The sequence below is a fragment of the Leopardus geoffroyi genome, chromosome B2 (assembly GCF_018350155.1).
Source record: "Leopardus geoffroyi isolate Oge1 chromosome B2, O.geoffroyi_Oge1_pat1.0, whole genome shotgun sequence".
Classification (NCBI taxonomy): domain Eukaryota; kingdom Metazoa; phylum Chordata; class Mammalia; order Carnivora; family Felidae; genus Leopardus; species Leopardus geoffroyi.
In genome coordinates this window covers 25,337,544-25,360,399 of record NC_059332.1, presented here as the reverse complement: position 1 = coordinate 25,360,399, position 22,856 = coordinate 25,337,544, and the positions used below count along the sequence as shown (strand labels likewise).

The 22,856-nt window shown below is 49.6% G+C and overlaps 2 protein-coding genes across 4 annotated transcripts in view; one reads left to right on the top strand and one right to left on the bottom strand.

Annotated features, from left to right (window-relative positions):
• Positions 1–5,805: 5,805 nt before the first annotated feature.
• PSMG4 (proteasome assembly chaperone 4) lies at positions 5,806–16,367 on the top strand. 2 transcript variants are annotated; one of them, XM_045497574.1, is made up of 4 exons: positions 5,806–6,107; positions 12,077–12,150; positions 12,260–12,335; positions 16,177–16,255. In XM_045497574.1, exons 1-3 carry the CDS (start codon positions 5,934–5,936, stop codon positions 12,333–12,335), a joined length of 324 nt encoding a protein of 107 aa, XP_045353530.1. In that variant the 5' UTR covers positions 5,806–5,933; the 3' UTR covers positions 16,177–16,255. The 2 variants fall into 2 exon arrangements, with proteins under 2 accessions (XP_045353530.1, XP_045353529.1); XM_045497573.1 differs by lacking the exon at positions 12,077–12,150 and having other exon boundaries at positions 5,843–6,107; positions 16,177–16,367.
• Positions 16,368–18,256: 1,889 nt separating this feature from the next.
• Positions 18,257–22,856, bottom strand: part of SLC22A23 (solute carrier family 22 member 23) — a 190,362-nt gene continuing 185,762 nt past the window's right edge. For both annotated transcript variants that reach the window (XM_045497569.1, XM_045497570.1), the window contains one exon: positions 18,257–22,749. In XM_045497569.1, the coding sequence (XP_045353525.1) occupies positions 22,392–22,749 (358 nt within the window). In that variant the 3' untranslated portion in view covers positions 18,257–22,391. The remainder of the gene's footprint in view (positions 22,750–22,856) is intronic.

Here is a 22,856-nt window from a genome sequence, read left to right as displayed (position 1 = left end):
ACGGTGAGAGGAGAACAGGCCATAGAAGGAGCCTGTCCCAGGTTGGGTTCGCCAGAAAGCAATTTCAGAGTTTAATCTGAATATTTTATTAGGGAGTACCCTTGGGATCAATACCCTTGCAGGGGAGTGAGAGGAAGTAGGAGTAAGCAGAGGAAGAAGGAAAAGCCTCAGTTGACCCTATGGGGACCTCTGAAGCTCATGTGGCTGTCAGAGTTGAGTGCATTGGGCTAAAGTGGCTGCATCTTTTTTCCCTTGCCCCCATCAGAGAGCCCCCACCACCCATCCCCCTCAGTCCCAGGAAAGACCTTGGGGCAAGACAGCTCTCAGTAGCAGAGGTAATCACTAAAGGATTGACTCTTGAAGGCCCTATGTTCCTAGCACCTGGGCAACAATTCTTTCCTAGAAGGAGGATCTGCCCTTAGGCCAGAGTTACAGTTATCTGCTGGCACAACTGGGCAAGGGAGTACCAAGTGGCACCCAAGTAGGTCACCTGAGTGCCAGACAGTTTCCTCCCTGCCCCCACCTGGTGACAACAGCCCCATCTCCTCCTTATGATGAGGATGGAGACCCTCCCCCAGGATGGTGACTCTTCTTTTTGAGTTGCTGGGCTCTGGACACAGGGATGATTCTCCATCCTTATAAATTACCATCTCTGAGCATTTCTGTCTTCAGTGGGCAGCTTGTGGGTAGCACAGACTGTGTGAGGGGGCCATTGGCTCCCCTGGTTCTGGGCCCACTCTCCCACCTCTTCTGCTGTCTCATGTGACATCACACGCAAAGCCATGCCGGAGGATCACGCACTCTGTAAGCACTCAGATAATGGCACTAAGGCTCTGTGGACAGGAAGGGCAAACACATACCCACCACGTGGTTCTATTTCTGCCACAACAAATTGCTGGTCCTTCTGGGTGGAAAGAACCCAACATCCCCACCTTGCTATGTAGTGGTCAGTTCTCCTTGAGCAGTGGTGCTGCACATAACAGAGCGTCAGCCTGGGTCTCTGTGGGTAGGTAGGATGTTTGGTGACAGCAGCAAGAACAGCTTGGCAAGCAGAATCCCATGCTGTTGGCCCCACACAACCTCGCCTCTGTTACCGTGGCTATTTTGTGCATGGCCTGTTTACTGTACCAGCCTGGGTGGTGGGAGACAGGGGCTGTCATCAACTGGCTGTGTCACTTTGCCCACTCATGTTCTCTGCTGGGTCATAACACTCGTGATACAGGGATCTTCATACTTTGTGGGCCCTCTATCCACATGCCTCTTCCCCCGACCTCCCTGTCCTATTCTCCGTCTTCCCATCTTTCCCACAGTTTCCTGACTGGCCAGGCCAAGTCATTCCCCACTGCCCCTAAGTCTGTGTGCACTCTGACCTGGGGCTACTGCTCTGCCCACACAGCATGGATGACCAGGTGCACTGCCAGAGTGAGGCCGCATCACAGCTGCGCCCGTGTGTACCTTGCACCCATGCACTGACCCATCCCAAATCCAAGCTCTGGCTTTTACCTCATTCTTCAGCTATTCCTATGGGATCCCCCATGCAGCCATAGGTGCTAACTCAAGACAGGGCATTGGTGAAACAGAAGTGATAGTGACGTAAGGCATCAGTGTGATATTTTGTGGGATGTCTGGATAGTCTAGATCTCTTCAAATGACATTCTGACAAAGGGTGGAGATTTAACATGGTCTTGGATGAAACTGTATGTGAATATTGTCCATCTCATGTAAATGCAAACTGTTTCTGCTCCTCTTTTCTGATTGCAATAGAAAAGAATGCATTTCCCAAAGCTTTGGCCACATACTATGTACCTGAGGCCTTATTACATTGCTCTATCAAAGATATCACATCAGCTGCAATTGGGACTGCTTCTTGGTTGAGTTTATCGTAGTCTATTGCCACCTTCCAGGATTCAACTGGGGAAGTAGAAATATGGTGAAGGCCACCACCATTGAATCCTCTGGATCCTTAGGGGTGGCATTAATTTCCACCATGCTCCCCTTGATGCAATATTGCTTGGCTGGGGCAGGGGCAGGGGCAGTTTCATAGGCTTCCACTTGGCTTTCTTCACTATGATAGCTCTTACCCCCCCAGGTACAGGCCCCACTGTGGGGATTGTGCCAACTTTCAACTATGCCTATTCCAATTATATATTCAGGGACCAGGCAAATGATCCCAGATGGGGCTGCAGACCAAATAGACCCTTGGCGGGACTCCATCTAATATCTGGTTCCTGTATGCGCCCATTTTAGCAGGAAGACCAAGATGACACTTCAGATCTGCATATCTCAGTTCCGACTCTGACTCTTAAAATGCTCAGATCTTCCTCTTTCCCTAGCATAGTGTTACCTGAGTAAATGACCTCCGGTCTCTTTGGGGGAGGGCTGGATAGTAATACTGTGTATACTTACTATGGTGTTGCAGGGGACCAGGGCATGTTTTCAGTTATTGGGTTCTAGGTCTGGAAACTGAGCAAGGGACCATAAGATTTGACTGGGGTGACACACTCAGCATCCCAATCATCCATCCATAGTTTCCTCTGATGGTGTAAGGTGAATACAACTCTTGTAATCGGCCTCAGTTGAATCCGTGGGCACTGTGGAGCAAAAATGGCCCATCATAGTTGTCTTGCATTGGACTGAAATGGCCTGACCTCTATACTGTTACCTCCATCAGTCATTGGATGTGAGCTGCCCTGGGAGGGGTATTCAAACTCCAAAAGAGGTGACAATAGGAGACTTTCTGCTAACAGCTTTTCCAGCAGCTGAGACAAGTCCTTTCCTGAAGGGGGATCTGGGTCGTACATCTCAGAGACCACCACTGACCCTTTGGAGAAGCCACCAATGTTGACAGAATTCTTGAGGATGTGGAGAAAGACAGGTTCAGAGTACAGGTGGATAGATTAACCTTTGACAGGGGAGGAGAAACTCACTGTAATGGAGGGAGGAGAAGATGGCAAGAATGAGGTCAGATGAAGATAAGAGTAACCTCTGTTTTCTTTGTAAAATTAGAGGCGGCTTATCTGGTGAACTTGAGCTCGGGTAGGGTTAAGGCTTGAGGAGAATAGTCCTTAGAATAAATGAGAGAGGACACAGTCTAGGGACTGCAGGGTAATGTTTGAGGGGCAACTGATGTTGAGGGCCATGGCTGACTGTGACCCTCACCTGCTGGGTCAGGTGGTTTTCCCAGGGGTGCTCAGTGCCCTGACGTGGGTGTAGAGAGGGGTTCTCTTCCACCTGTGCTGGGTGCGTGTGGAGGAGAGCATCAAGGCAATAGGCTATTAACTAGTTGCCCAATTTCTCCAGACAGTTCTTCTGGATTCCTTAGATATAAATTCTCATTTTAAAAATTGTTTGTTTTCTAGGGGATGAAGCATTAGAGGGTGTTAGAGGTGAGATGTGGTGAGATCATCTGCTCCATTGGTTCCATTAACTAATTTGTTCTTTTATGGATCTTGCTTTCTTTCATGATGCTTTCTTGTATCTATGAAATCTTTGTCTAATTAAAGGTCACAAAAGTTTCCCCTTACATTTTCCTCTGGAAGTTTTATAGTTTTAAATTTTATGTTTAGGTCTATGAACCACTCTGAGTTTGTTTTTGTGCATGGCGTGAAGTATAAACTGAGGTCCATTAGTAATTAAGGAAATGCAAATTAAAACCATAATGAGATACCACTACATGCCACTTAGAATGACTAAAATGAACAATCTTGATTATATCAAGTAGTTGGCATGGTCCTTGCTGTTTGATGGGGATGTGGAGGACCTAGAACTCCATACACAGATGGGAATGTACAATGGTATAATCACTATGGAAAGCAGTTTGTCAGGTTCTTAAAAGGTTACACATACAGCTACTATATGATACAACCATTCTACTCCTAGGTCTTTATATATGAGAAGTGAAAGCATATGGGTAACGGCTTTAGTGTAATAGCCCCAAACTGGAAACAGCCTAAATGAGCATCAGTGTGTGAAGGAATAAACAAAGAGTGGTATGACCATACGATGGAATACTGCTCAGCAATAAAAAGAAATGAACTATTGATACACAAAACAATGGATGGATCTCAAAGTAACTACGGTGAGTGAAAAGGCAGACAAAAATAATTGTACATACTCTATGATTCCATTTATCTAAAACTCTCGAAAATTCAAACTAATCTGTAGTGACAAAATGCAGATTAGTGGTCATGGGCAGCAGGAAGGATTAAAGAGGGGCTTGAGGAAACCTCCGGGGCTGATGGACATGTTCACTATCTTGATTGTAGCCATGGTTTCACTGGTTGTACATGTGTCAAAACTTCAATATATACACTTTAAATATGGGTAGTTATTGTATGTCAATTATATCTTAATAAAGCTGTTTAAAAAATTGACCTGAAAGTTAACTATTATAGTGCATCATTGCTAATTAGCAAATAGAATAGACCTGTAAAAATACTTAATCTTTTATTTTTTTTTAACGTTTACTTATTTTTGAGAGAGAGAGGGCGTGCAGGGGAGGGGCAGAGAGAATGAGACAGAGGATCTGAAGCAGGCTCTATGATGATAGCAGAGAGCCCAGTGGGGGCTCAAACTCAGGCACTCTGAGACCATGACCTGAACAGAAGTCAGATGCTTAAACCACTGGGCCACCCAGGCACCCCAGTACTTAAACTTTTAAATTTCAATTTAGTCAACTGAGACCTATTAGAGATTTAAAAAGTAGGACTCTGATAGTTTTATTTTTAATTTTTTTTAACATTTATTTATTTTTGAGACAGAGAGAGAGCATGAACGGAGTGGGTCAGAGAGAGAGGGAGACCCAGAATCCGAAACAGGCTCCAGGCTCTGAGCTGTCAGCATAGAGCCCGACGCAGGGCTTGAACTCACTGGCCGCAAGATCCTGACCTGAGCTGAAGTCGGACGCCCAACCGACTGAGCCACCCAGGCACCCCTGGACTCTGATAGTTTTGATGTAAAACCCAAGGGCCTGTTGTAACAGAATCTGACAAAATGGGTCCTGCTTGCTTTTACCATAAACATTCTCTTATATTGCAGGCTTCCTTATTTCAACTCTGCAATATCCAATTAACGGGTTCTTTAGCAGGCGTTATAATGGCCACCATTGATGGTGCTTCCTACATAGAGACTCATGTTTTCTACTCCTCTGAAAGTTACCTATTCTTATTTTCGTTTTGCCTACGAGGAAGCTGAGTCTCAGAAAGGTTAAAAGGTCACCCAAGGCCCAGGCTTGCCCAAGACTACAAACCTCAGGGGGTCTGAGTTCAATCAAGAGTTCCAGCCCAGCCTCCTGCCAATTTAGTTGACTCAACTTTTAGAGGCTTTCTCCCAATATTGCTGCCTTTCTCAAAGCCTAGCTGCATTCAAGGCTTCCCTGAAGGTACAGGGCTGCTAGGGGAGGAGGATTTTGGTAAACCAAACCTAAGACGGTGTGAGGGGAGGCGGCTGCGCTATGAGCGCTTAAGGCACTAATTTAAAAGTGGTTGTCTCCGAAGGGCTGGGAGTCAGGACTTGGGAAGACGAGGCAGCTAGCTCCAGCCCTTGAATGCTACTCATCGAACACTAATTGGGGTGAAGGAGGGAAGGAACAAGCAAGGGCGGGTTCTGCCAGGCGCCCGCGGACTCCCTAAGGTCACCGCCGGACACCCGCCCAGCCCCTGCTGCTGAGGACCGCGGGTTTTCAGTAGACCCGGGCGCCGGGAGAGGCCGGCGGGACAGCGCAGCCAGGGCCCGGCCTACTCGGCGTTTTCTAGCCGCCCGCCCCCGCCCAGTCCCGGCCCCGCCTACGTCCCGGGCTAGCCCCGCCTTCTCCCCTGGACCGAAAGCGAAAGCGCGCTCGACCTCTCGTCGCTCGCTTGCTTGGGTCTGGCCCGGCCGACGACGGCAGCGGGACCGGAGTCTCGGCGCTTGCGGGCGTGGGCCCGCCGGGCGGCATGGACGGGCCGCCGGCCGCCGCTGGCGGGGACGTCTCCCTGCACAACTTTAGCGCGAGGCTGTGGGAGCAGCTCGTCCACTTCCACGTCATGCGGCTGACGGACTCGCTCTTCCTGTGGGTGGGGGCCACGCCTCACCTGCGCAACCTCGCGGTGGCCATGTGCAACCGCTACGTGAGTGCGGGTCGGGAGGGGGCGGAGGCTGGTGGAAGGACTGGGAATGCCGGCCGGCGTGGAAGGTTGGGGTGCGAGGGGTCGGGTGGGTATGGGAGCGGGGGCTGGGAGGCAAGGTGCCCGCCCGGAATAGTGGGGGTTGTGGTTCCCTACTTGTGCCCTCCGTCTTTCCTGGGCCCAGGGGGCCTCGGGGCTCTCCGGAACTCTTCCTGTGATGTCTTAAGGAACCGGGGTTCTGGCCTGCACCATCCGTGGGGAGCCGAATGCCGTCGGCCGGGCGTGGGCCCCCGGGCGATCCCCGCCGATCCCTTCCTCCTGTATCTTTAAGGCGGGCGCCCCTCTGCTGGCTCCTCGAGCCCCTCTCAGTAGTTGGAATTTTCAGGGCTTTGTCGTGGGACTTCTGTCTGGTCACACTCCTCCTCCCGGAGGATGGTATCCACCTCTTAGTTTTCCTGCCATCTCTGTATTAAACACACCTAATTTTCTTTGTTTCCAGTACAGACCTCGGACTCCTGTGTCTCCACCTGAAAATCTGATAGGCATCTCACACTAGACATATTTTAAGATCCAACTCCTTCCTCCCCGCCCAACCCCCCCCCCCCCCCGCTACTTCTAAGGTGCTGCTTTTTTTTAAAATATGAAATTTATTGTCAAATTGGTTTCCATGCAATACCCAGTGCTCATCCCAACAGGTGCCCTCCTCAATGCCCATCACCCACTTACCCCCCAACCCCCATCAACCCTCAGTTTATTCTCAGTATTTAAAAGAGTCTCTTATGGTTTGCCTCCTTTCCTCTCTGTAACTTTTTTCCCCTCCTTCTTCTCCCCCTTGGTCTTCTGTTGAGTTTCTCAGGATCCACATATGAGTGAAAACATAGGGTATCTGTCTTTCTCTGCCTGACTTATTTCCCTTATAACACTCTCCAGTTCCATCCATGTTGCTACAAGTGGCCAGATTTCATTTTCTCATTGCCAAGTAGTATTCCGTTGTATATATAAACCACATCTTTATCCATTCGTCAGTTGATGGACATTTAGGTTCTTTCCATAATTTGGCTATTGTTGAAAGTGGTGCTGGGCATCAGCACTCCTGTATTCCTTGGGTAAATTCCTAGCAGTGCTATTGCTGGGTCATAGCGTAGATCTGTTTTTAATTTTTTGAAGAACCTCCACACTTTTCCAGAGCAGCTGCACCAGTTTGCATTCCCACCAACAGTGCAAGAGGGTTCCTGTTTCTCCACATCCTCTCCAGCTTCTATAGTCTCCTGATTTGTTCATTTTAGCCACTCTGACTGGAGTGAGGTGATATCTGAGTGTGGTTTTGATTTGTATTTCCCTGATGAGGAGTGACATTGAGCATCTTTTCATGTGCCTGTTGGCTATCTGGATGTTTTCTTTAGAAAAGTAAGACCTAACTCTTAACCTCTTCCCTCAGACCTGCTTCTTTCACAGCCAGCCCATCTGTTGTGGAAACTCCATTCGAACCTTGATTACTCTCTCACTCTCCCCATGGCGAGTGTCAGTGAATCTGTAGGCACTGCCGTCCATCAACACATAGGGGGAATCCAACCACCCTGTTGGCCTGGCTGGGTCAGTGAAAGAATTCACCCAAGGCAGAACAAAGGAGGTAGAAGTTTATTGAATACACCGCAAGGGAGCTGGGGGAAGGACAGCAAGGGAGAGACTGCCTGGAGGCAGTGGTGAGGGGCTGTAGTTAAGGGGGTGTGGGTTCTAATGGAATTTTCCTTTTTTGGTACCTGTGTTATGGAACCAGGCTGGAACCCTGGCGGAAAAACCAAGCGGCACTAGGAGATCTTTGTGGATTGGAGATAATTATTTCACACCAGTGTTCTCAGAGGAGACTGTTTCTCCAAAGGTCTGAGCCCGGAATGCAAGTGAGGAGGGTAATTTATAGCCACCAGCTTCCATATCTGTGGGGGTTTTCGTGCACACAGCAAAGGAAGAAGAACCTGGAGGAGGGGTCTCTAAGCTAGAGACCAGAGTTTGTTTTAGTCCCTTTGGCCATCTTTGGCGTACTTTATTTACTTCTCCAACACCTGTGCCCAAGTATAAGTAACCCACCCATTGGTCAGCTAGGACTTAAGGATATTTTGAGGTGGGTCACCTAATGGGCCTGTTTGTATTCAGCCAAGGGGTAGGAGGGCACTGTGGGCCCTTCTATCTTACTCAGGTTTCCATTGTTCAAGTTGGTTGCCTAAAAGGTTGCTTACACACCTCTCACCTCCTTTCCAGCCTGCCCTCGGTGAAGCCCGCAGCATCTCCTTTCCTCCTAGCCTGATTCCCCCTTTGCTGTTTGTGTTCATTTCTTAGAGCTGCTGTGACAAAGTGCCACAAACTGGGGGGCTTAAACCAACCAAGATCTATTCCCTCACAGTTCTGGAGGCCAGAAGTCCAAAGTCAAGGTGTCGGCAGGGCTGGTTCCTTCTGGTGGCTCATAGGGAGAAATCTTCCCATGCCTCTCCCATCTTCTGGTGTTGGGGGCAATCCTGGCATTCCTTGGCTTGTGGCTTCATCACTCAGATCTCTGCCTGTGGTGTCACTGGCCATCTTCTCTGTGTGTTTCTCTGTGTGTTTTCTTGTAAAGACCCCAGTCATAATAGATTAAGGGTCCACCCTATTCCATTATGACCTCATCTTAACTTACATCTCTGCAAAGACCCTATTTCCAGTAAAGTCACATTCACAAGTGCTAAGGGTTAGGATGTGGACTTTTCTTTTTGGAGGACACAGTTCAGCCCACAACACTGCCATGTGGCTAGTTCCCTGCAGGGCAGCAGACGGCAATCAGATACTGTCATCCTTCTGCTGCAGACCTTTCAAGAGGTAACCTCAGAGTACAGGTCAGAGACTTTACAGTAACCCTTTAGGCTCTGCTACCTGGTAGAGCTCCCCTGCTACTGCCTTCCTCCCTGCTTTAGTACATGGGCATGCCCCAGTGTTGCTTCCTCTGTAGTTTATTGTCAGTATCCATGGTGGAGGTGAGGTTTGTCTGGTTTAGGAGTAGCCTGGCAAGCTGCTCATTAAATCATTGCTGAATGAAACAATGAGGCCCCCCTGGAGGAACTCTGGGTTTGCTAGGGAGGGCTACCAGTAGTAACCTGCAGCCTGGCAGACTGTAAGGATTGTAATCTCTAAGGGGCCCTTGGGGTGGTGGGCAGTCAGAGGAGAGAGCCATCAGGCAGGACCTGGGCAAGGCTTCGGGAAGGAGACAGCCTCTGAATGGGACCTCTGGATGTCTTCACACAGTGTCCTTCTTCTGCCCTTTCCCTTCTTGCTCTTCTTTTCCTGGGTGGGTTTTCTTTGATTTCTTTTCTGGTGGGTACCCGCAGCTGGGCCTTTGGGCAGGTGGCAGTTCCATGTCTTCTTTCATTGGAGGGGAGAGGTAGAGGGTCTGCGGGGGCACAGGGTGATGGATACGGTGGTGTGTTTGGAGCTTGTGGTGCCCTGGAACCTCCTTCTTTCATAGTCCTAAGGCTATAGTCATAGACAGTGGGTTAGGCTGTGGGTCACATGGGGCCCAGGACTGCTCATTAGTAAAACCAGGCATTGCTTCCTTGAATCAATTTCAGGATTCCTCCTGTGGGCTGCTTTGGTGCAGTTTGGCAGTCTGACCATTTGGTAGTCATAGTTCCTAGAAGGGTGTATTTTCTCAAATGGAAACTCACATTCCACGAAGATCAGGTAGGAAAAGGAAAAGGGGCCAGTCTCAGTTACCAGACCTGTCAGAAGTTCATTCCCCACTTATTGGCCACCTTGTGTACCTGTACATTGTCCTTCAGGGACAGAGCACCCAGCCAACCGGAGAGAAGTGTAGACCATAGCTTACAGCAGGAAACACAAGATTTCTGTGGAATAGGGCTTGGCAAACCAGGACTTACAGGCTGGCCTGCTGCCAGTCTACTTTTGTAACAAAGTTTTATTGGAACATAGATCTGCCCATCCATTCAGTAATGTCTGTCAGAGCTTTTGTAATTTGAGAGCAGCATCAAACAGTTACAACTGGACCTTCTCCATAAAAAACTAAATGATTTAGGGGCGCCTGGGTGGCTCAGTCGGTAAAGTGTCAGACTTCAGCTCAGGTCATGATCTCGTGGTTTATGAGTTCTAGCCCCTCATCGGGCCCTGTGCTGACAGCTCAGAGCCTGGAACCTGCTTCAAATTCTGTCTCCCTCTCTCTCTGCCCCTCCCCCACTCGTGCTTTGTTTCTCTCACTGTCAAAAATAAATAGAAACATTTAAAAAAAGCAACAACAACGACAAAAACCTAAACGATTTACCCTCTGGCCCTTCCTAGGAAAAGGTTGTTGGCCCATGCATGGAGGATGGCACCAAAGGGTCTGTGATGTCTCCTCCCTCCTCCCTTTCCCTTCTACCCCCACACGCAAGACAAGACCATCTAGAACAAAATCACATGTCCTGCTTTTCTTCCAGCTGGCCCCACGTGGTCTGTTTGTGGCACCACGAGAGGCTTTAGAACAAGGGTGATACAGATTCCCCCAACATGATGGAGGCTGGCCTGAGACCAGGGAAAAGGGGACATGGGGCCCTGTTTGCTCAGGTAATTTAGCATGTGTTGGGCCCACTTGGTGCCCCATCCACAGTAAAACTGTCTAGGCCTATGTGTGCCTGGGAGACCAGTTGGGTGCAGTATGATTTTGGAAATAACGAAGTACTAAGGGTAACAATATGGAGTTTTTAGTTTTGTTTTTGGTGGGAAATGACCACCTTGTTAAGGTAGATTTTCTAGAGTTTAGATACTATTAGCATAGAGCTGAATGTTGAACTTTGTAAACAGCATATTCATTAAGATCATGTTTTTGTTATCTTTTCAACAAAAAAGCTTGCAGTAAATGCTTTTGTTCTTACCCTGTGTTTTTTGATCATCTCTTAGAGACCCGAACAAGTTCTCTCTCCTTTTGAAGTGACTTTGAACCCCTAGGAGACAAAGAGCAGTCTCTGATCCATGCTTTACCCACAGTATCTGGCACACAGCAGGTGTTTGTTCAGTTCACCTGTCTCTACCTGGACAGTGTGGGGGGATGGGCACCAACCCCAGAGCCTTTGGTGGCAGAAGCTTATTCTTCTAAAAATCTTGCCTCTGTACTGAGGCTGTTTCTTTTAGAAGTCTAATATTTTGATAGAAGTAAGTTTGACCATATTATAAGTTAGTGATTTTTTTTCTCCTTAGCTAGGTAGGAATTTTAATGGTAAGGGGAGTTACTTCCAAAAGTAATTGGATGGGGCGCCTGGGTGGCTCAGTCAGTTAAGCATTCGACTCTTGATTTCGGCTCAGGTCATGATCTCCTGGTTTATGAGTTTGAGCCCCTCATTGAACTTTGAGCTGACAGTGTGGAGCCTGCTTGGGATTCTCTCTCTCTCTCTCTCTCTCTCCCTCCTCCCCTTCCCTCCCACTTTCTCTCTCTCTCTCTCTCTCTCAAAATAAACAAACAAGCAAAACCCCAAAGTAATTGGAAGTAAGATTTCTTCTAAATTTCGGAAGGGCCACGTTTATTTATCTTTAGTTTTATTGCATCTTATCTGAAATGAGGATTGGCCAAACATAATCTGATGTTCCTTTATTTGTTATTTGGACCCTGATGACTGATGTCCTTTTGCAAACTCATAGGGCCCTTGTTGACCTTAAAGAGCGTAGACCCCTTCAGGGGCAGGGAGCCGTGTGCTCTCTTACAGGTCCGGATGAGGAGATTGGCGTCCTGCCTTCTCTGTTGATGCCTGACTTGCGGGCGAGAGGGACCTGGTAGCACTGGCACCCAGACTCTGTGACGAGCTTTCCTCTGCGCCCTTAATGATCTCTTGGTGGTAATGTTGCCCTTCAGCATGCTTTGGGGCTTCCAACCCTAAAACAAGCCTTTTGTGTAAAGTAAGTCTTAAAGCTTATTAACAGCACTGTGATGGCAGCTTCAGGTGACTGCTCTTCGTCTGTCCTAGCTCTGTGACATCACATACAGTAGACGGTCAACCGACCTGGCTGTTGACACAGATGCCAGACCTTCCTCCTCTTGGTAAAAGTGTCTAACCTACCAGAACCTGCCACTGCCAGGAAGGATGAATCAGAAGCTACAGAAGTTTGGCCGATGGAGAAGCAGCATTGTTTTCTTTGTTTCTTTTTAGGATTCCATCCCCGTGTCTACCTCCCTCCTCGGAGACACTTCTGATACGACCTCCTCTGGCCTTGCCCAGCGCTTAGGTACGTGCCCACGGCTGGTGCTGCAGGAGCAGCTGGGTGGGGACCTCGCTGTTTAATGGAACCATGAGGCCGGTGACTTTAGAAGGAAAGAATCCTTGTATTGAGAGATGAGCACAGATGTCTTCTTTAAGGAGGGCTTGTCCATGCCCTTGACCATGACCACTGTCTCAGGGCCAGCATGTTCTTAAGGGCCTCCCACGTCATGCCTTGGCTGCTGTGCAAGCTGATGAATGACAAGGTGATTCAGTTCCCTCCTGTAAACACATCACCTCCTCGTGGGAGGAGAGTGTGAGTGGTGCCCACGGTACCTATCAGGCAGTGGCTCCGGGTAGCCACCTGGTGACTCAGGAGACCCCGGGCAGCCGCCTGCCAGCACTGCACAGGAGGGATTGTCCTTGTTCAGAGCTCGCAAGAGGGGAGGCTGGCCTGACCTGAGTGTGGCATGGAGGGTGGTGAGCAAGAATGAGAGGTTAAAAGCGCCACCCTCTCCCGGGCCCCAAACACATACTTTCTGGAAATACCCAGGTAGTTGGGGTCAGGATGCTATGTGTTCTGCCCTCTGCCAGTGCTCAGTCGCCACGTCTCCCAGGGCACCTGGAGACATGGGACAGCCGGGCAACCTCTGTCTCCTCCTCGGGCATCGTGTTCACCAGTGCTCCCTGTCAGTTCGGTTCCAGAGCCCATTATGGGGCCCCATGTCCTGGTGCTGGGATGTACAGTGGCTGAGGCCTGGGTCCTGACTTTAAGAAGCTTCTGGTTTAGTGGCACTGACATTTCTATCAACCTATCCCTGCTTAGTGGGAGTTTATATGCTGGTCACTCAGGGAGGCAACTGGGTGAACAGCACAGCCACACACTGGAGGGGGGGTGGGGGAGGAGGGGGCAGGGTGAGGACTGGTCATTCTAGACTTGCCACTCTGAGTTCTGTGTGTGAGGAGGGCCGACCACGAGGGCAGCTGTGGCATTTTAGGAACATCTACTGTACCTTTTTAGAGAAACCTGGTTAGTAACTAGTGTGCGCTAGTAACCAAACTAGTAAGTTCTGGTAACTTGTTATTAGGAAGTAATTTTACATTTACAGAAAATTTGCCCCAAAGATACAGGGAATTTCTGCTTAGCCTTCGCCTAGATTCCCAGTTGCTCTCATTCCCTGTGTTGATACTATTTTTTTTCTGAACCACTTGAAGTTAGTTGACGACAAGATGCCCCTTGGCTTCTATGTGCATCACTGTGTGTTTACCGGCGTTGAAGGGCTGACACACGTAATATCAAATAGACCACTGCATGCCCTGCCTTGTCAGACGAAGACGTGGAAGAGTGTTCATGTTTATAGGATCACCCCAGTGTTGGGAGACGGATTCTGGTAGAGGATGGCGGGGGCTTGTTTGCTGTGCCACGAATAAATTGTTTATGCCAATAAAGTAAGATGGGCCCAAGGGTACCCTTGAGATGAAAGCCTAGGAGCAGTTTGTATGCAACAAACTATTTTTTTTTTTTTTTTAGTTTTGTGCAAATTTTAAAAAATATTTTTCCTATGTGGTTTCCATCAATTTATAATAATCTGTATAAATTGTGACAGAACATAGACAAAATAAGTCCTCACCAACTTATTATTAAACTCAGATATTAACGAAGGGTCCCTCCTGCCTTGTTATCAGCAAAACCTGGCAGTCCTGAGTCCTGAGTCCCAGCAAGGACAGGCACACAGAAAAAGCTGGAAAAGTCAGTGGTATGATGTGGCTGGGTCTGGTGATGCACTGGTGCTGGGGTCACCAGGGGGCTGTCCAGCACTGCCCTTCCCTGTTCTGGTCATCTTGAGCTTAGGTCTGGACCCAGCTGTTGAAAATACATTGCTTGTGTAGAGGGGTAATGAGAAGAGAGAAGCATCCTGAAACAGTATCTTTTTTTGTTTGTTTTTTTTTTTTAACTTTTTTAAATGTTTATTTATTTTTGAGAGAGAGAGACACACACAGCATGAGTGGGGAGAGGCAGAGAGAGAGGGAGGCAGAATCTGAAACAGGCTCCAGGCTCTGAGCTGTCAGTGTGGAGCCCAACATGGGGCTTGAACTCAAACTGTGAGGTCATGACCTGAGCCGAAGTTGGATGCTTAACTGACTGAGCCACCCAGGCGCTCCCTGAAACGGTATCTTATATGGAGGATGAAAGGAAGTAGAAAAAGAGAAGATCTAGTGGGTTCAGAGTAACCCCAGAAGCATTGGAGGGCTTTGGTGTGCATGGGGACGCCCTTATTCTGTGCAGCAGAGGGCACAGCTGGGTCTGCTGGGTGAACAGTGCAGGCAGATAGTTTTGCTCCCTGTAAGAGCCTGTCTGAGCAAGTAGAGTGATTGTCCCCCCCCCCCCCCCTTCTGGGGACAAGGAATTTCCTGCCACCGAACAAGAGTAGGCCGAGTGGGCTGTGACTTGACAGATGCCAACCTCACCTCACCTCACCTCACCTCACCTCACCTCACCTCACCTCACCGTGTTTTCACCTTTGATGACAGGGCTGGCATGGTCATCTGATGTCTGTGGGCTGGGGGAGGGCGGGTGGGTGTCTCTGTGGGGAGTAGGAGTTTGCACTTGCCCTGTGTGTGTGGTGAGACCAGGTTGAGTGAGGAGGCGTCATCACTGGTGTGGTCGATATTTAACTGGTTTAGGCTTACTGCCTGAATTGCCTTCAGGATAGGTCTTTCTGATTCTGGGCATGTGACTGTGCTTGATTTTTGTAGTTGGAGCAGTACATCCCAACTGTTGGTTCTGTAGAAAGGGTCAAAATGTCTCTTCAACATCAAATTGAAAGTCCTACATTTGTGTGTATATGCACACAATATGTGCATGTAAGTGTGTGTTATATAAATGTACAGAAATGTAGCCCCAGGATTATCCCTGGGAAAAGACTGGAATTGGTAGAGAGGGTGGTACTGAAGGAGAAATTAAGTATTTTAAATACTTTGGTATTACCTGTATTTTAAAAAAGTGAAAAAAAAACCCACAAAAAAACAAACCAACTTTTTTTTTTTTTTTTTTTTAATTTTTTTTTTCAACGTTTATTTATTTTGGGGACAGAGAGAGACAGAGCATGAACGGGGGAGGGGCAGAGAGAGAGGGAGACACAGAATCGGAAACAGGCTCCAGGCTCTGAGCCATCAGCCCAGAGCCTGACGCGGGGCTCGAACTCCCGGACCGTGAGATCGTGACCTGGCTGAAGTCGGACGCTTTACCGACTGCGCCACCCAGGCGCCCCCAAACCAACTTTTTTTTTTTTCCAACGTTTATTTATTTTTGGGACAGAGACAGAGCATGAATGGGGGAGGGGCAGAGAGAGAGGGAGACACAGAATCGGAAACAGGCTCCAGGCTCTGAGCCATCAGCCCAGAGCCTGATGCGGGGCTCGAACTCACGGACCGTGAGATCGTGACCTGGCTGAAGTCGGACGCTTAACCGACTGCGCCACCCAGGCGCCCCCAAACCAACTTTTTAAGTAGAATAGTGGATTAGCGCTTGGATCCCCTGGAGGGCTTGTGAAGCAGGTTGCTGGCCCCACCCCCTGCTTCTGGGATGGGGGCCTGAGAATCTGCAGCTCTAACAAGCTCTCAGGTGCTGCTGCTGAGGTGGGGCCATGCTTGGAGAACCACTGTGGCAGAGAGCAGGAGGGGGTCTCAATGACTGTAGTCTGCATTTGTGGTCGCTGCTGGGGAAGAGCATTACGGATTAGATCCACCTTCTCTCCCTGCGACCTCGCTGTCTTGTCCCAGGCATCTCTCTGCTGTGAGGTAGGTGTGAGGCGCACACAGCCTCCAGGCTTTTCAGTCACGTCTGTGCCAATGTTTTCTCTTTTTAGCCAGGAAGACCAACAAACAAGTGTTTGTCAGCTATAACCTTCAAAACACGGATAGTAACTTCGCATTACTCGTAGAAAACAGGATCAAGGAAGAAATGGAGGCTTTTCCGGAAAAGTTCTAGGCAGAGTGGCAGAAGTGAGGATTTGTAACTTATGTACAATGTACATTTAAATAAATGGATTGAATTTCACTGTTTGTCATTAGGTTCATGTATGTGTTGACGTTTTGTTTTTAAAGGGTTAATCTTCCTAACTTTCCTTCTTCCCCTCACCAGCTTGTGGGCCAAAGGCTACAACTGATCAGCTTGGGGGAGGAGAAAAGCAAAATGGGCAGGTGGAGTTCCTCTTATGACCGCTCAGTACTAGGGAGCTAGGGTAAAAAATGGGATTTTGGGGCGCCTGGGTAGCTCAGTTGGTTAAGTGTCCAACTTCGGCTCAGGTCATGATCTCACGGTCCGTGGGATCGAGCCCCACATCAGGCTCTGTGCTGACATCTCAGAGCCTGGAGCTTGCTTTGGATTCTGTGTCTCCCTCTCTCTCTCTGCCCCTCCCCCACTCATGCTCTGTCCCTTTCCATCTCTCAAAAATGAATAAATGTTAAAAAAAAATTTATTTTAAATAAAATAAAAAGGGATTTTGTTGGAACCGATAATTTAGGAAGGAGGTAAATTAGTTATGACACTGCTGTGTACATTCCCAATTAGAATTAAGGTAATAAGTCTTTGTGCTTCACGTTATGTTCTTCCTGTCCCATTCTGGCTGAGCCTTTTCCCAGCATGGCTCCTCCTGCCGTGTTCTCCCTTGGGCCTGGGTCCAGTCCTGCCTCACACTGCTCACTGGATTTATGGACTGGGTGAAGTTCTAACTTCTCTGGGCCCTGTTTCCTCATCTGTAAATCAAGAATAATCTCTGCCTTGACTGGGTTGTTGTTAGGATTAAGTACACCTACATGTTTTGCAGACTCTGTGAGTGCCCTCACAATTTAGATGTCAGTTACTGTATTTATCCACTTCATTTTTATGGATCCAAGTGCTTTAGTTCCTCCTTGCTCTTCTTGCTATCACTTTCTTTTCTCCCAAGTCCTAAGAACCTGCTTTGGCTACCTTCGGTCTGTAGCCCTTTCCTGCCTGCCACGTGTAGTGGATTCCGGACTTTCTAGTTTCCCACACTACACATTTTCTTTCACGCTCTTTTCTAAAAGCCAGTATTTCATGGATCAGTGGCTCCTAACCCCAGCTTCACATCTGAATCCCTGGGGGTGGCCTTCACAGATTGCCCACGCCTGACCTTTCCCCAGAGGTTCAGATGGCCTGCGGCCCAGGTTTTGGTGGAGTTGGAAAGCTCCCCACAATGTTGCTCTGCAGAGGCAGGGTTGAGGACCCCTGGCAAAGGATTTTCTAATCTTCAGGGTCCATGTGGACCCCTTTTGTTGCTAGAGGCAGATAGTTGAGGGCCCTGTAACATGTTTCATGCAGTGGCAAAAGTCTTGTACTGACCTAGTAGGCAACCAGGGGTGGGTACACTCTGGCCAGGACATAAAGGCACTTGAGAGGAGCCGATCTGGGGTTTAAGACACTTGCCTCCTTTGCAGACTTCCTGTGCTAATGTCGAAGGCCTCGGCCACATGGTAGGTTGCAAGCACGGTGGGCCCTTCTCTAAGAAGAGTAAGTAACACAAAATCAGGGATATGGAGAGAAGAGTTTGGTATAAATACTTTATTAAAGAAATAGTGTTTTCTTGTTAAAAAATACTACATTAAAGAGAGTTTTGGGTTATCAGTCTTTCCTCCCAGAATCACAGTGTAAGAGAGTCATTTCTTGACCTCTCTAGGGACTGTCAGGCCACAGAATAGGACATTGACACACAAGAGAAAAGAACTCTCCAATTTCCTGATGGCTCCCGTTTCTCAGGTGGTTTGAGAATATCACTAAGTGAACAGTTTGTGTTTACTCCAATCTCTGCCTCTGCCTGCCTTTTAAGACTAGGACCCTGCAAGCGAGGTAAGAGGCCACCCGCTGTCCCCTCAGGGTGAGAGTAAAGACTCGGTTTACAGAGGCGCTGAAGTAGGGACAGTGAGAGCTGCATAAACAGGTAGAGTTTTTATTACTTTGTAGTCAATGGTTGTGAAATGCCCTTCATTGGATACCATCAGATGAGGTAGGGAAGACATTCCAGTGGAAATTTGTTAATGGGGCAACATTTTTATTTCTGTACATTTACATACAAATTTTCCCCAAAGGTACAACAGATGTGACATCATGCAGACGTTTAGCTTTGAACGACAGTTCAGAACCCGATTTAGGCTTGTGCTATGAGTGAGCACCTCCAGAGTAATCCCGGTCGACATGTACAGTAACACGGTTCTTACAGAGAAACCTCAAATGTTGGGGTTGCAGGAAGGACAGAGGGAAGTATTCCCCACTAGACATAACACACTGTACTGCTTTTCCAAAACACACAATACATTAAAGTGAGGTGTCCTTTAAAAGAGTTGAAGTGTGGGCTCCCCCAGCATGTGCGTGCACCTGCGCGCCACCTAGGGGCTGGGCGATGCGATGGTCACACGGTTCATTTAATGGCACTTCAGTCATTTCTTGTTTGGCTCTAGGAAGTGGTAATGTTTGAGTGCAATTACTTCCTTTACGAGGTTTATTTTTGCTCTCTTTCTGTTCTGTGGCGAAACCAACTTACCAGCCCCTTTTCCCTAGTTGAAAGTGATTATACTCTTAGAAAACAAAGCATTTAAAACTGTTTCCTATTTGTCTTGGGTGCTAATATTTAGTGCATGTGGTGTTCTTGTTGACTTCTGGAAAAGAACAAAATGAAATATCCAGCCCTGTCTCAAGTGTTCACATTTGTGCATAACTTTTATTGAAAGGGGATCACAGCTCCCTGATAGGATAGCGGGATGCACGAGTGGGTGGCAGAGGAGGAGGAGAGCTGGAGCACGTACCTTGGGATGTCTCCCTGGGCAGTGGGGGGTGGGGGTGTTGGAGGTGGTGGGGAGGGCGGACTTGAATAGCAGGTGCCTGAGAAGTGTTTCCTCACTAACGACGAAGGAAACAGGACCGAGGAGTCCAAACACTACTGACAGGTGCCAGGGAGCTGGTGGCCTCAGCCCCCACCCATGCAGAGATGGATCAGGCTCCGGTGGGCCCCTGCTGCCTTGCTCACTTGGTACGGGATTTCCCAGTGCTCAGCCCACACGGAAGCTTTTCTGCTTTGGCTCCGTTTCGTAAAGGCATTCCTCAAGAGCTTCAGAAATCCCTAAGCTGAACCAGCAACAGGACAGGAGCTCAGCCCGACCCTGAGGCTGCTGGGAGAGAAGAGCTGTGGGACCTCTTTGCTGAGACCTCACTGATTGTTGGCAAGACAGCCTCCTTCACATCTGCCAGACTTTGGTCCCAAGAGCCCAGTCCTCACGCTAGCTTCTCTTCTAGTGGATGATGAGTTAGTCCGATCGCTGAAGCGACAGTGCTGTCTCTGCTGGACTAGTTTTTGTAGTTGTCACGTCAGATGGAGCTCAGAGACCAAGGAACAGGACTTTGTGCTGTGCCTCGCCTCTGCCTTCCTGGATAGAGATTACTGGCAGCACATGACAGCTTCAGTACATTTCTTACAGAAGGTCTACGTGACCAGCGAGAGAACACGCTCGAGTCCTGCAGGACAGCAAGGGGGCTGTCCCAGCACTGCAAGGTGTCCCGGGGCTGGGGTGAGGGATGCAGACATGTACCCCGCCAGGAGCAGCCCCAGGAACCTCACTGGCTCCTTCCCGCCTCCCCAGCTGCCCTGTGGCCTGACTGCTGCACACGTTGTGTCCTGGACTTAGTGGGTCTTGCTGCCAGGTGGCTTTGTAGCAAGTACTCTAAAAAAGGCAAAAGGTATGTCACAAGTTTGGCACGTGAAGGCTGCACAGATGTAAAGAAAGTTCTTTTTAAATTAAGGTGAATGCAGACTAACATTGAAACATGGAACAAAAGTTACTTAACCGACATGAAGGAAGGCCTGGGTGAGCTGGGCTCAGAGCAGGTAGAAATGGGGAGAGACTGCTAGGCGCCCTTCCTTCCCAGGAGGCCCTCCTTCCCAGGTGGCTTCCTTCCCAGGTGGCCTTCCTTCCCAGGTGGCCTCCTTCCCAGGCGGCCTCCTTCCCAGGCAGCCTTCTTCCCAGGTGGCCTCCTTCCCAGGCGGCCTCCATTCCAGGCGGCCTCCATCCAGGTGGCCTTCCTTCCCAGATGGCCTCCTTCCCAGGCAGCCTCCTTCCCAGATGGCTTTCCTTCCCAGGCAGCCTGCTTCCCAGGTGGCCTCCTTTGCAGGCAGGCTGGACACCCCAGGCACTAGTGATGAGTCAGACACAGTGCAGTTGACTCCCTGGAATCACGCATGCCTGCAAGTCTGCTCACCTCCCCAGCAATGTTTTTAACACATCTGAGGGCTCCTACTGGGGTCTAGCAGTTTTGGAGGAGAGAGGTGGGTGGACTGAGAATAGGCCAGGTGGAAAGCTGGAAAGGGAGAAGGGGAAGTTATAGCAATCTCTTTTCTGGCCCTTTTGAGTTCTAGCAGCTGTCAGCTGGAAGTCACCTAGTTGCTTCACAGACTCGAGGCCACAAGTTCCCTGGAAGAACACAGCTCACAGCAAAGACATATGTCACAGAGTGCAGAGGTGGACAATTCTAGAAAGAACCCAGGCTGTCCAAAAAATCGGGTGCCTGTGTTGCTACAAGGCAGTGCCTGCCTGCGCCAGTGTTGTTTCTTAGTGGCCCCCTGGGTGTCCTTGAGGAGGCCCTCCAAGGTTCCTCTGAAGTACCCCCAGACAGGCGGAGAAAGCCTGACCTGGAAAGGCAGGAAGAAGCCTTCACTGGGACAAAAATGAGGAACACAATGAAAACCCTTGGCTATCGGGGATGGGTGTTGAACTTTGGTGAGTTATTGCTTTCTCTCCACTGGTCTTGATGCTTTAAAGAGGCTGGAGGTCAGGTGGACTCACCTGTGAGATTCCCACTCCTCGCCCTAAGCCCCCCTCTGTGCTGACGGAAGTGACAGGAAGCAGGAAGCAGGCAAAGGCAGGCTGGAGGGGGCAGCGGCTCCCACAGGCTTCGCAGTCTCTCAGCGTGAGGTCAGTGAGAGCTGACAGTCGTCCGGGCTGGTGATCTCTACGCGGTGGTGTGTGCTCGAGATGTGGGTGACGGGCTGTGTCTGGGAGAGCACCCCTCGCTCCTGTGGGTTTGCCTCAGGCGTCTGTTTCCGTTATGTCCCTAGTGGTTTTCAGTTCAGAGAGTAGCCTGTTTTCAAGTTGCGCTGGCCAAGAAGCTGAGTGTGAATGGGGTGCTTTCCTGCTGGAGCCAAACCCGGGAAGGATTCCTGATCATGTTAACATGTCTCACGTCTCCACACCGTTGCTCGTCGTGAGCTCGGCCAGGCAAGCCTGCGTCAGCGAACTGTGGCCGTAGTACCACTCATTGTTTAGGATTTCTGGTGAAATGTCCAGACTTTTCCCCAGACACCTTCCAGCGTCAAGTACGAAAGGATGATCCTGAAGGAAGACTAAGCTGGTTTTAATGACATCTGGGAGCTGCTTTCCCCCAACACATGGAACAGAAGCTCTTACCTCACAAACACACACACACAAAAACCCTTTAAAAACCATACACAGACTCTCTAGCAAAAACCTAATCATTTACATTTCACTCTGTCTACAATGTGGTCATGGAGATGCTCCACGACCAGTCAGTCTGCACACAGGCAGGCGGCCTTGGGGGGAGCGGGCCCAGAGGGAGCGACCCCTGGCTCCTCTGTGGGGTGCTGGGCAAGGATGGCGTGTAACCTCCAGGACCGCTGTGCTGGTTGCCTACAGCGTCCTCCTTGGTGGCCGTGTCCCTCTTCCGAAGGAGGTGGTTCCGTTTCGAGATCAGAGGAAAAGGGAATAAAGTGCTTCTTGTAAAAATGACCAAAATAAATACAAACATTTCATGGCAGAAAAGAAAGTCCAAAGGGTTATTTCCAAAGAGTCTGCTTCTTCAAACACGGTCCTTAGAGTCTTGGAAAGACAGAGTTTCCCCACACCAGTTGACAGTCTTACCATCTGTGGCATCAGCAGCAGAATTGGGTTTCCCTGCCCCCAGCCACGTGTTCGGTCCCTGGTCTGTAAACCTGTGCCCAAACAGCCCCAAACCCTTGGAGCCCACAGCGCCCCCCTTCAGGGAAGGCCATGCTGAGAGCTACATGGACTTCATGCCGTTGGCCGTGGCATTCTCCGGCAGCCCATCCCCCGCGGTGGCTGCGTCGTGGAGGCCAGAGTAGTCCTTGAGCTCGGCGTTGGTGAGCAGGAGGGGCTGCTCCCCCTTCTTGTGCGGCAGGAGCGGCTGCCGTGTGTAGTGCTCCCCATTGGAGATGTTCTCGGGCAGGCTCTGGTTCCTGCTCTCAGGCAGCAGGAGGATGCAGATGATGCAGATGAGCGTGCAGCAGGCAAAAATGATGTGGTGCAGGAAGTAGCCTTTCTGGTTGTGCAGATCGATGATGGGCGCCGTCAGCATGCCGAAGCCCGCGCTGGCCAGCACCAGCCCCAGCCCGCCACACCTGCAGGAGGGCACGAGCACACACGGTCAGTGTCCACAGTCACACGCCGCCATGGAAGGGCACAGCAACTCTGTGGGGGGAGGGGGGGAGGGAGGGGACACGCTTGG

Bases quoted from the DNA above. Each gene is read 5' to 3' on its own strand.
- PSMG4 (XM_045497573.1), top strand. From the start codon at position 5,934: ATGGACGGGCCGCCGGCCGCCGCTGGCGGGGACGTCTCCCTGCACAAC. The intron at 6,108-12,259 runs GTGAGTGCGGGT...GTTTCTTTTTAG, and splicing joins TGGCCATGTGCAACCGCTAC to GATTCCATCCCCGTGTCTAC. The intron at 12,336-16,176 runs GTACGTGCCCAC...TTCTCTTTTTAG, and splicing joins TGGCCTTGCCCAGCGCTTAG to CCAGGAAGACCAACAAACAA.